The 13156-nt window shown below is 38.8% G+C and overlaps 1 protein-coding gene across 1 annotated transcript in view; it reads left to right on the top strand.

Moving 5' to 3' along the window:
- CDC123 (cell division cycle 123) overlaps positions 1-13156 on the top strand; it is a 32749-nt gene that overhangs the window by 12876 nt on the left and 6717 nt on the right. The window contains exons 7-10 of the mRNA XM_014883108.2: positions 3280-3328; positions 4943-5018; positions 7993-8115; positions 11386-11414. Of these exons, the coding sequence (XP_014738594.1) occupies positions 3280-3328; positions 4943-5018; positions 7993-8115; positions 11386-11414 (277 nt within the window). The remainder of the gene's footprint in view (positions 1-3279; positions 3329-4942; positions 5019-7992; positions 8116-11385; positions 11415-13156) is intronic.

Raw genomic sequence — 13156 nt, 5'->3', positions numbered from 1 at the left:
GCAGTTGATGTTGTTTCTGCTTCAAAGTCAGCATTGTGTTTTACTTAGCTGAATTCACAAAAAAACCTTGTGAGTGGTATGATCTTAGTTTTTCAGGCATTAATGTAAGCTTTCAGAAATTTAGTGTTGAATATATGTGATAAAAATATCTTTTCTAACTGGGAATTCTGTAAGTGATTAAAAATCTTCTTTTGAACAAAAAGCTCTTTATAGCCCTGATGGATGTATTGGTGTAAAATACAGTTTTCTTCCTTATTAGAAGATTAGAATGGATGGACTATGTTTTGTTAAAACATGATTGATTTCTCACTTTGAGACTGGTAGAAATATTAGCAGTTCTTCTAATGGTGTGATAATGTCCCTGCATTCTGACAACATTTCTGATGCCAGACTTAATGCTTTTAGTATTGAATTCCAAATTGCAAGGAAATATCGAAGCTTTTTGAGATGTGGAGGAATAACAGCCTGTGTTCTCCTAACAGAACATAGGAGGCAGTGTTGGATCATGAAGAATGTGCCTTAGCACCTCAGTATCCTTTTGCAGGAGCTGTTAGTTTAGGCTTTAATAGAAACTGTTTCAAGGTAGGCAGTTCCACACCAGAGGATGTGGAAAATGAGGCCTTTGATGACGATTCTTTTTTTTTCTGGAGATTTTACTCTTCCACATTTTTCCTAGCAATTTACAGTGCAGTACAAGATTCTCTTTTGAGTGGTGCATGAATTTTTCTATTTCTTTTAGGCCTCAAAGTTCCAGCAAGGTTTAATATTCAAGGAATAAAGATACGGTTCAAAGGCTGTTAAAAGCTTCTCATTTTTTTTAATAAGATTTTAAAATAAACCATGCAATAATAGCAGGGAGGTATCAGGTACAGAATAAATTTTCAATTCTCATCATATTCATAATAGTTCCTAATTATCTCAGTGATTTGCAGATGAGTTCATGGCTTTCTTAGCAGGGTAGGTACTGGAGAAACTTGCCAGCCTTATTAAATTGCTTTTCTCAGTGTTGAAAACTGACCTGCATAATGACTTTGTGTAGCCTGTCCTGTGGTCAAGTATTTGCATTTGGAATTTGATATAGAGCTGCCACATATAAAAACATCTTGATCCTTCTGGTCTTGGCTTCTAAGTGTAACTCTGTAAAAAAGCTGTTGACCATATCACAGCAGAGGAGTTTGATCCCTTCACCAATAGTATTCAAAATGACAGAGGCCTCAGAAAATACAGCCCAGGCATGTCTCAGTTTGGGGTTCCTGAAAACTTCCTGATTATTCTTTCCAATACATCCAAAACTGAATAGGATGTGGGCTGAAGACACCCCACTTAGCATTGTGCCTCTAGAGATCAAAAGCCCATCTGTAATACATGAGTTCAGATGGGTCTCAGCAGTAAATGCTATGAGCTGATAAAAAACCATAAAACTGCAACCTCAAGTTGTCCAAAATTTACTCCCCGAACAAAGGTGGCCTTTTTTCAATGAAAACTCATGATAATATTAAGAAGGAAAACCAGATTACAAAAACATGAGTTTGTCTTGTGCTGTGTTCACCTATTTTTTTTCCTTATTTAGACTCAGCCCTGTGTCATTAAGACCCAAAAAAAAAAGCCCTTACTGTGTTTTGCAGTATTTTTACCTGTTTGCTTGATTTGGCAGCAATACCTGCACAGTCTGTGGGGCTTGGGATAGCACCCAAGGATTTAATTTTCTGACTTACAAGGAAAGAGGAACCATCTTTCCCCACATAGCTCTTACCCAAAATATTTGAATGTTGAGTTAGGGAATAATTTTGATTATAAGGTTGGGTTTTTTTGACTCCTGGAAAAGACTGTTATTGGAATAAAGCAAATTGCAGGTACCCCAGTCTCAGATATGGAGTCTGTGAGAGGTAATACAGGTCCTTGTGTGCAGGCACTGTAAAAATCCATGGGCTGGACTTAATCTGCCTCTGTAGACAGAGTTTATTATTGGCTTTGTGTGTGGGGGGGATATTTTCTTCAGCTTGGTAGGCATGTACTCTAGTAAGGGAGGAATTCTGAGTCTAGCAAAACTGTGAGTTCTTATGGGTTTGTTTCTGTTGCCTTGACAGATCTTAAATTGTGGGGAATCTAAACTGTAGTTGAAGGCTTACAGATATATATATGATGTGTTTGATCACTGTGCTTTTGGAAAGCCTGCCTGTATTGCCCTACTTTTCTGTGTGTTGTGGGTATTAAAGTCTAAACTAGAATGTGTGAAATTTATTTCTGCTGGCAGCATACAGAATGAACTCTTACAATAGCTCTTCAAACCAAAGGCTGGGCAGCCATGTCTTACAAATACAATGTTTATGTGAGACTTTTGGGTTGCTGAATGAAGTTCACTGCCAAAAGGAGATCCTATAAATATTGCATTTAGGACTATTGCTCAGCAGTGACCCTTAACACAGTTCTGTGCTTCCAAGTAGTTTGTTGCCAATAAAGTCAGGGAGTGAAATTGGAAGAAAAACACATGTTCTTCCGTGAATACCTTTTGAAAATTACAGAATCTATTGCAAGGTTTGCTGTAAAAATGACAAAAAGGTACATGGAACTTGACTTGGTTTATAACTGCCTCCATTCTTGGTAGCTCCTGAAAGGAGACCGACAGAGGCAGCTCCTCACAAGGGACAAAACCTTGACATCTGCTTGTAGTTGTGGAAATAGTTCTGTTTATTCCCACTCTCAAGAGATTTGTAACAGTATTTCTTAAGGCTCTTAATTTAGACAGATACCATGCTATGGAATCAGGAGTGCTGAGCAGCAGTGCTGTTTTGCATCCTTTATTCATGGAAATGAACTGCTGTAAGGCATGATGATGTGTCTCTGTTGTGTGGTTTGGGAAGTTAAACATTAAAAGTACTTGGGAAAACATGCTGCAGTGAAACTGGATTAGATTGCTCAAGTTTATTGGGTTTTTTGAGAATTCAGTTATGCCATCATAACAATACAAAGGAATGGAGCAGCACTGTTGATTCAAACAGAAATAAATCAACAGTGAATAAACACTGACGTTTTGGACACATCCCTTTCTGGATTTAAGTGCTTCCAAATTGCTCTAGAATAAAAGAGGTGATGATTCTGTTTTTTCCCCAGGATAATTGTCAAAAGGAGAGTTGTTATGTATTGCATTTACTTCCTTTGTGCATATTTGAAATAATTTAACAGTAGTTCTTGTGTTTCACAGTTTAGGGTTATTTTTCTCACTATGGCTAAAATTTTACATGTAAAGCAGATTTTGAAGTCTGTGCCTTACTTTTCCAGATTTATTCACTGTACTGATGATTCCCCTGATCCTTCCTTGAACTATGAGGTAGGACTCCTTGCATGATTTCTAAGTAATTTAAAAGAATTGCTCACAGGCTGGGTGACATTTGTGGTTGGGTTTCTGTCCATTAAATGTGTTATGTTTGTTTTATTCATGTTGCTTTCGATATGAAGGGAAGTCTGGTTCAGCACTGCAGGTCATAAGAAGTTCATTTAATTGCAGATCAGGTGGGCTAAAGTGCAGACTCGAGAAGCTTCCTTGCATTGTCCTCTCATGTCTGTCAGGTTGTGACAGGAAGGACAAGTTCACTAGCTCAAAGTCATACATTCTTGATGGTGAGCCTCTTGTGAACATCACACTGAGGTTACCAAGGGTGAGGCTTGTTCCAGTGGCTGGGGACATCCTGAACTGCTCTGTCACATCTTGTTTCCTATGTTTGTTACCAGATCAAAATGCTCAGCTATAGATGCTTTAAACTGTTAATATGAAGCTACTGCTCTTATGGTAACATCTAGTCATCTCTCTAATAATAGTTTTAATGTAAATATAACATTTGTCATCATGCTGTGGGCTTAAAGGGCTTTTTGAAAGTGAATGAACCCTGTTTTATTTTAAAGCACTATCAAGTGTGATTTAAAGGAACAGGACATCTAAAAGTTGGAACAAAATGTTTAATGTTAACACTGTAATTAGGAATGTCATCTCTGGTTACTGGAGCTTTCTGCTGCTCTTTAGAGGGTTTAGGAGTTTCCAGCATCCAGTAGCAGTAACTGGGGCCTTCAAAAACATGGGTCCTTCAGAATATTTCAGCTTAGGAAATACAGAAACTTGAGAAAGTGCCAGAGAGATGCTTTAATTCCCAGGCAGTCTGTCCTATTGACTATAATAGTTTGCTTTCTATTTCTATCTTGTGTCCTTATTTTAACTGGTTTGCGCCTTCAAAGGCGTCACAGAATTCTGCTTGGGTGTCTACCAGAATAGAGGTTGATTTGGATAAATTTAATTCTGCTCATCAGCTCCTTTGACTAGGGAGCAACTTTCTGCCAATTCCATGACAGATTTGTTGTGCTGTACAGCAGGGTTTATATTTTCCATGCTTTATCATTATTGTAACTTGGAAGTGTTTCATAAATGATTTCACAGTCATAAATACTGTACAAAGTGGAAGAGCATAAGATAATTAAGGTGGGAAGGGACCTCAGGAGGTGTCTAGTCTATCTTCATGCTCAAAGCTAGGTAAGGAATGAGATCATAGTGTCTTGCTTGGCATTTTATAAAATCTGGTCTGAAAACCTCAGTGGGTGGAGGCTGCACAGCCTCTGTGAGGGAGCTCTTCCAGTGCTTGACAGTCCTCATGGTTTCTTATGTCCAATCTGAACCTTTCTGCTTTAAGCTGATTTAGACTATATGGTCTTTATAGATGCCATCCAACTGAAAGCATTCTGTGATTCTCTGAAACTAATATTAAATCTAATTGTTTTGAAATATTTGCAAAGATAATTATGTGAACTGCAGATTTAAGATTGTTTTTATTTCTAGTATCACTGGTCATTTTATCATTACAGCAAAACTGTAGCTCTAAAAGGCAGACCAAAAGGTTGACAAAGAATGCTGTTACTTTTCTGAAACAATATTTTGCCATTTGTTTTTCCTCCACAGCTTGTTCTTCGCAAATGGTGTGAATTAATCCCTGGTGCAGAATTCAGATGCTTTGTCAAGGAAAACAAGCTTTTAGGTAAGGACTTTCTTAAAAACAAAATTATTGGATGAAGTTTTGAGGAATTTCTCTGATTCCTTGAATAAGAATTAAGTCTGAAGAGAGTTCTTTCTTTCCACACCTCATTTGTGAAATTAATGGTTTCTTCTTTCTGTAATTTAAAATGTGGTTTACCACATCTCACTTTCCACTGTATTTGAAAGCCTGACAGCAGAGCATGCTTGCCATTACAGTGGGAAAATTCTTAATTTAATTATTTATTCAGAAACTTCACCCAAAGGCAGTTTTATGGGTGAGTTTTTTATATTCAGGAGCAAATTGCATCATCCCCAACTTGCAGAATGAATACAGAGGCAGTTGTGTGTTGTGCTGCAAATACCTGACCCCATGTGGATACTATATGCAGAAAGCTGGAGAGGTCAAAACATCTCCACAGGTGTAGGAGGTGTCTTGAGTTCATAATAAATTCAGTGTAGCTTAGTTAGAATCCGTTGTTCTGTTACTCAGGTGCAGAATCCTAAATGTAAAATGTTTCAAGTGGCACTGAAGAGCCAGGGTATCCATCCACAGCATGCACAGAGCTGGTGGGTGCATTGAGAGACCTCTGGCAGCTGGAGAACAGGCAGATTGTGCTAGAGCATGTGTTGTAGGCAGCTGAGTAGGGTAAATTTAGGGTAATTTAGGGTAAATTTAGCTCAGTTTCACTCCTCTGGTTGTGTTGACTATTCTCTGCTGACTATAGCAGGAAATGAGATACCCAGTGCATATACAGGTGCTTGAATTGAGGGGTTTAATTTCAGGCTAATTACTACTCTGAAGTTTGATTTTGGTGTGGTCTACCATGAAATCTTTAGAGATGAACAGAAACTCAAATAGCACAGGATTAGTGCACATTTGTTCTGAACAAGGTTGAATCATTCTGCCTGAACTCTTCTAACAAGGAAGTGTTACAGCAGCGATGGAGCAAATCCAGACTCCACAGGAAGGAAGGTGATTTTTTTTTTTTTTTTTTTTTTTTTTTTTTTGCTATAAGACGAAACTGGGTTTATTCACTTTGCCTTTCTCATGCCCACATATTCACAAGCACCAAGCTCCATATCTGCAAGTGGTCTGTCCAGGGTTCCTTGTGACAATATAGAAGGCCAGGGATATTGGCTGTGTAGTTCTCACTGTTTCTCCTGTCTTAGCATGGTGAGTGTGGGCTTGTTTTGGCTGTGCCTTTCTGTACCTGTTGGGAACTTTCTGTTGCTCCATCCAGCCCCACCTGTGTGAACCTTTAGGAGCACACTCCCTGTTCTTCTTTGCCCGATTTGGGTTTCCTGTGGAGCTGCACACAAGATATTTGAGCTGTGCTAATCCAGGTGCTGTCAACACACACCATTCTCCTAAGTCCTTTTATTTGGCTGTTTCTTCTGTGTTCTCATGCTCATCTTCCCATTTTCTCTCCATTTATGCCAGTTGCAAGTGTATTACAGCCCTCTGTAACAGAGTTTATCTTCTTAATAGCAGAGATTTCCCATTAAGTCTGTGTTCCTTAATGGCTCCTGACAGAGCTTTTTGAAGGGAGGAAAGCTGAATCCTGTCCTGCTTTGTGATGCTGGAATACCACAACTGCCAGAGATACACATTACTCTAATAACCTCTAAAACATTTGAATGTAGATTTATTATAGAATATATATATAGTAATATTGAACTTCAAGTACCTCAAAGCATTTGTACACTGGCTAATTAAGCACTCTGTGCATTTCATGACCAGGTTTTGAAACCTAGTAGATTTGCCAGTATGGAATTTTTTTTTTTATCTAGCACTCCAGCTGCATTTCTGAAGATAGTTCCAAGATTTTTCACAATATGTTCCATACTCTTAAAATTAATAAGCCTGTCAGTCAAACTAAGAAATGATACTTCCAGTATAGTGAATGATTTTCCAGTTACACATCTGCATCTGCTTAGATGCCATTGTCTTTTGTTTTTTAGACTCAAGCTTTGCTGTAGTGTTATAAATTCAATGTTCCACTGACATCATAAACTTTTTATATGAACTTTTTTAAAAAGAGCACATCTTTGGCAGTTGTCAGCATTGTCTTACAGTAAGTCTGTGTTTTGTATACGGTTAAAAAAGCAAACTGACCTGATACATCTTCCTGGGGAATTCTGTCTCTTTTTGTATGTAAATAGACTGAATTACTCATTCTACAGTGAATGGGGCAGGTCTTGGGTTGACATTTGTCAAGCAGGATATTGCAGTGTTTTATGTTGACACATTCTGTATGAGAACTCTTGTCAGTCAAGATGCATGCAAGTGTATAATCCTGTTGATGTCATTTTAAGCCAGTGGCTTGTAGACAAATGTATGAAATTAAGAACTTGTAGGAGGGATGGTTTGTCTGCTTAGGCAAGAAAGCCCTTGAGGGAGCAAATGGGAGCACTGAGGTACTGGCCTGCATGCCATCCCACTGATTGAGGGGTTTAGGGTTTCAGCTGTAGTGCCTTATCAAATAGGCAGATGTTAGTCCACACTTAAAAATTCAGTTAAGTGAGAATCTGTGATATCCAAGGATCATCTTTGCTAATGTACAAGCTTAACCTCCACCCCGGCATTTCATGGTTGTGACCAAATTGTGGTCCCTATGTGTGAGGTGCAGAACAAGGTTTTTGACCAGAGTAACCAAAGGGAATAAAACTGAAAAGATGGGAGCTAGAAACTTAAACACAGGGAAAGTTTCCTCCTGAAATTCACTTTAAAATAGTCAGAGTGTGTATATATGAAATGAAGTTCACAGAATTTAGGACAGAGCTGTTCAAGGAAGATATTCCTAATGGAAGTACTTTTAAGTATAGCAGAATAAAGCCAAACAGTAAGTCACTAATAATGGTAGAAACTTGGGAAAACCCCATTTTCTGTGTCTGATAACTGCTTTCTTTTCTGGTTGGGTTTTTTTGCATGCCTAGAGCTCTTCATAATTATAATTACCTGAAATTATTGACAGGTATATCACAGAGGGACTACACCCAGTACTACGATCATATCTCCAAGCAACACGAGGAGATCTGTAGATCCATACAAGAGTTTTTCAAGAAACACATTCAGTATAAATTCTTGGATGAAGACTGTAAGTATCTTGAGGGTATCTATGGGTATGCATCTCTCTCTTCATTGCTCTTGCTTTCACAGAGCTTGGTTCTCTTTTAGCTTGGGAGAGTCTGAAAGCTCTTGTGGCTACAGCACGTTGAGCAGCTAAAGTTTGGAATTACATTGGCAACAAAAAAATCCCTGAAGGAATAGGCTGGAGCTCTTCAAGAAAACACAACATATGAGTGAAAGATCCCTTCAGAAGACATAGTAACTTTTTTTTAAAGGCTTTTCCCCCTTAAACTTGAAAATAATTTTTATACCAGAAAAGTGGGGTAGGAAATCCTTGACAAAAGGCATTCAGTAGTGAGAAGAATACTTGTTTTGCTGCTAAATTATTGAGGTATTCCTTGAATAAAGGATTTTTAAGTTTCTTTTAAATAAGTTTTAATGATTTCTAGAATATCAATGCACACCAGGTTAGGTGCCAAAACCTTTGAATAAATGCCACAGTATTTGATACACCTAATCAGTCTCCAAGTAAATTGCCTTGTTCTTTAAATGTGAAGTCCTTTGCAAATTTGATTTGAAATCGTTTTCTAGCATGGTTTAGTGAGAATTGAATGGTGTTGCATTGTGATGGGTGATCAATAGTGGTGAAAAACATGATGAAGAAATTTAAATTAGGTCTGACATGGACCAAACTTCAACTTAGTAAAAGCCATAAACATAAGAATTTTCTAGCAGTTTTACTGCCATCTTTAAAGCTTTGAAAATTCAACCTTTAGGTGGATTTTTAACATTAATAATTGTTTTACTGAGACACCAAAGCTGTCAAATAATTTGTCCCCTCTAACTGTCTGAAAAAGGTGCTTTCAAGTGCCAGTCTCTGTTATATTGAAATTCTTAATAATTTGACTCTGCAAAGCTGGTTTGTTTCAGTCCAGAGAAGTTCTCATGGGCTGCTGCTTGGAGAAGACCAGTAGAATAGTACACCAATTTAATAAGTCCATTACATTTTGAAGTAAGATCAGGCATATAGATCTGGCATTCTGATTACTGCCTTTTAATTTTCCTGTGTTCCAATGTACTTTTAGCTGATATGTAATCAACTGACAGATAAGAATTCAGGGCACTATTTTTGGAAATTGATGCCTAGATTTAGGCTCTGAAACGGCTGAAATGGAAACGGTGAACTGAAAGGTCTGAAATGTCACCTTATGTAAAGGATGCCATCTGAGTTGCCTTGAGGGAAAAGGAGGTTTCAGGGCAACCTTCTGGGATGAAGATTTGTTAACCTTTTATTCTTAGGCACTAAATGCTGGTCCATCTGCAATGAAATGCCATGCAGAAAATGTTTTCTGTGTTTTTGTGGGTGTTTTGGTTTTTTTTTACCACATTGCATTTATCCCCCATCATCTCCCTTGATCCACTGCCTGGTAGCATATGTGTTGTTAACAATAAAAATCTGGGTTTGCTTGTTTGTTTGCTTTTAAAAGGAAAGGTATTACAGCTTTTTTCCTGACTTCTTGTTTCGTTGGGAATTTTGATGCTGTTTGCTCTGCTTTTTCCAGTTGGTCTGGTAGCATCTCCAGATGGAAGAGTTGAGTCAGAGCAGCTGAAGCATTGCAGAGTCAGAACAGTAGGATAACAGATGGGTGAATGCTTTATAAATACTTCTAAATCATGTTAGAACCTTCTAAATACCTTTGATAAGAGCCCAGTAAGAGCAATGCTCTGGAGGTGTTGATAGTGCAGAGCTGGGCTTTGGCTTTCCCTCTGTTTAGAGCAGTTTCTGGTGAAGTTTCACTACAGTCTCACAGGCACAGGACACTCCTGCTCTGAGGTGATCCCTAAGGAGAGGGAACAATTCAGGTTTTGTTCTCGTTCAGTGTTTGTGACTGTCCTGAACCGGTCATCAGAGTGCAATCAGTCTGAATTCCAGCTGTGTGAATCTCAGTGAAGCCAAATAAATACCATTAGCCTCAGTGGCTGCTTTAGGCTGACAGGCCTCACTATAGAAACCTTCAGATGCAAGGGATATCATTGGGATATGACTAAGGATAGGATGTGCAGGCACTAAGTTTAGTTGAACAGCTGGAGAAGAAATCCTGGGGTTCCTGTACCCCCTTTGCACTGATGACTGGCTTAGCCACTGAAGGCTTGTCTTCCTGGGAGAAAGGAGCACTTAATCCTGGAGTGACTTTGACGTTGATGCAACCCAGCTTGTGCAAAAGCTGTGTGGAAGTTTAGGCTGCATGGTAAAAACCAGCTACGTGACTGGCTTTGGCTTTGTGGAGTTGTGGTTTACCCTTAGCCCAGCCAACTGCACATTAAATGTCAGATTAAGCTTTACATGCATGGATGTGATCAGTCAACATCCCTGTTCCTGACAGGCAGCTTCCTGAGACTCAAGTGTTCTGCAGTAATATCCTGAGTTTAGTTTATCCACATGTATTGGGAAATTTCTTAGCTGAAATATTCCCTTATTAGTGAAGGAAGTAACAATATAGCATTTGTCGGGGGCTTTTCTAAATCTATTTTTTCTTTTCCCTTTCTTCCTGATAAACTGGTACAATTTTTGCATGTAGCCGTGCCTGAATTCTTCCCTGTTGATTTCCCTAGGTCAATAGAAAGACAACTCAAAGGTTTGTTTAACCATACAGAACAGAAGCTGATGGAAAGCTGCATGTACAGAGTCGTGTTTAATTAAGCCAAGGGGAGAAACAACAGTGGAGCCAGGCAAAGCAACTTTGAGTCAGTCACTGAGTGGCAAAGGGGCTGTTTGAAGGAGTTAATTAGGTGTGTTGTGTCTGCTCTGTGTGACATCAAACATGGCCATTTCACTGCCACCGACCCCTTTGTTCCTACAACCTGTTTGTCTTGTTAGCTCCTGAAATCCTAATGTCTGTGTAGCAGGAACTTTCTCTTATTAAATGTTTGTGCAATGTCCAACACAATGGATTCTTAATCCTTCCCTGAAACGTCTCTGTTCTGCTGTAAACAAAACAGCAGTAATGTCAAAGATAAGCTCTCTGGGCTAATAGTTTATCAAATATTCTTAATGGGAGAAAAATCAACAGAAGAAACTGGCATTAAATGGGAAAACCCAATAGCTGATTTCCCAGTGCATTAACAGTAGTTCTTGAAATGTTTCAGCTCTCTTACAAGTACACCCAATTCTGACTTGCAGTTCTTTAGACATATTGACTTCGCAGATTGTGCTGTGTACACAAGTGTCTATTCAGATTTAGATATCTTCTGTGAAATTATATATCTTTTACAATTAACTTTTTTTTCTCCTTTTCAGTTGTTTTTGATGTGTACAGAGACAGCAGGGTAAGTGAACAATAGATTGTATATAATTGCTTCTTCTGTGAAAACTTGAAATACTACAAAGATCAAGCAAGTAATATCTTTGTCTTCCTAGAAATGGTCCTGGAAAAAAAACAACCAACCAAACAAAAAAATACCCCCAAAGTAGAAACCCCAACCAAACAAAAAACACCAAGCAAAACCTACTTGATGTTATTATGTTCCACAGGTCTTTTTCTATGCTAAATGCTCTCTACAGTAGGAGAATAATAGGATTAGGGGTGTAAATATGTCTGTGCCAGTGATGTAATTATTTAGTTAATATCTTCCAGAGAAGTTGTCTGTTCTAAAGCACAGCACTTAGGCTTCGACTACAATTTTCACAGTTCTGTGACTCTACAAGAGGCAACTTAGTTTTTGTTATGACATGAAAGTCCTGCTGCAGTAATTTAGAGTAGAATAGACTATTTCAGTTGAAGGGACCTGCAGTGGTCATCAAGTCCTACTGCTTGACTAATTCAGGACTGACCGAAAATTAAAGCCTGTGGTCATGGGTGGTGTTCTCAGGCACATGGTGGGATTCCTGGGGCTGTCCTGTGCAGGGCCAGGAGCTGGACTCAGTGGCCTTGTGGGCCCCTTCCAACTCAGGATATTCTGTGACTCTTTCATTAAGGGCATGGTCCAAATAGCTTTCAAACACACAAACAAGTTTGACATTTTCTTTTAAGGCAGGTATTTCCTTGGGCTTCATTTCTTTTTCCACGTGTGTGTTTTTTCACTACAGCATTTGAACTAATCAGAATTATCCTTAATATTTGTTCAGATTATGCTGTGAGATTTTAAAATGGTTCATATCTGGAAGTTTAGGATAGGAAGGGGTAATTGCAAAGAGAGGGTATGAATGTGGTGTGCCCAGTTTGTGATAGATGGAAGCCAGTTTTTTTCTTTTCAAGCTGCTTCAGCTGTGGTTCTGAGAGTTGGGCAGATCAGAACCCTCAACATCCAGATAATGATGGAGATGGGGAGAAGCATCCCACCTTAACTATTTGGAAAACATGTAGGTAGGCAGAGTCCTTAGGTGTGTGGTTTAGTGGTGAATACAGAGGTGTTAGGCTAAGGGTTGAACTTGATGATCTTAAAGGACTATGAAGGTGCCAATATCAGAATTAGTAACTTTGACTTCTTCCACTGTGAGTGGAGAGAAATACTTGGTCTGATGAATTATGCTTGAAAAGCTTGATTAGAGAAAGTCTTTATTAGAGTTGAGTATATTGAGAGTAAGTCCCGATTCTCATTTTAAATGGTGCCGAACTATTTTGTAATTGTTTAACAGTATACCATGCCATAGTTTACAAAACAGGAATGTGTCTCATGTGGAAAATAAAAGACTGTACCATTTCTCAACCTAACTTCTAATGTAGATATCTAAAATGAGGCTGTGGGCTAGAGCAGCTGTGCTGTAATGGAAATTACCTGCCCAGGCTCAGATCAACAGACATGAGGATGCTGTCAGGGAAAATGAGGAGCAGCACTTGAGCATTGAACCAGATTCTGCTGTTGGGTGCCCTGCCACATAGCTGAGGCATGAAGACAGATTATTTAAGTAAAAGGTTCCAGCCTGTGGGATCTCAAATGAGCAGTGTTTCTTCATCTGTCAAGATAAAATATATCTGTTTGTAGATTTTTCTGGGTGCCTTCTACCCTCAGGTCTTGTGAACTGCCAGATAGCCCTTTGTGTGTCAGATGCTCCTCCTTTCACACGTACT

This window comes from Sturnus vulgaris, chromosome 5 (genome assembly GCF_052056855.1).
Source record: "Sturnus vulgaris isolate bStuVul1 chromosome 5, bStuVul1.hap1, whole genome shotgun sequence".
Classification (NCBI taxonomy): domain Eukaryota; kingdom Metazoa; phylum Chordata; class Aves; order Passeriformes; family Sturnidae; genus Sturnus; species Sturnus vulgaris.
Note: the sequence above shows the minus strand (reverse complement) of the source record. Positions and strands in the feature narration are given on the sequence as shown.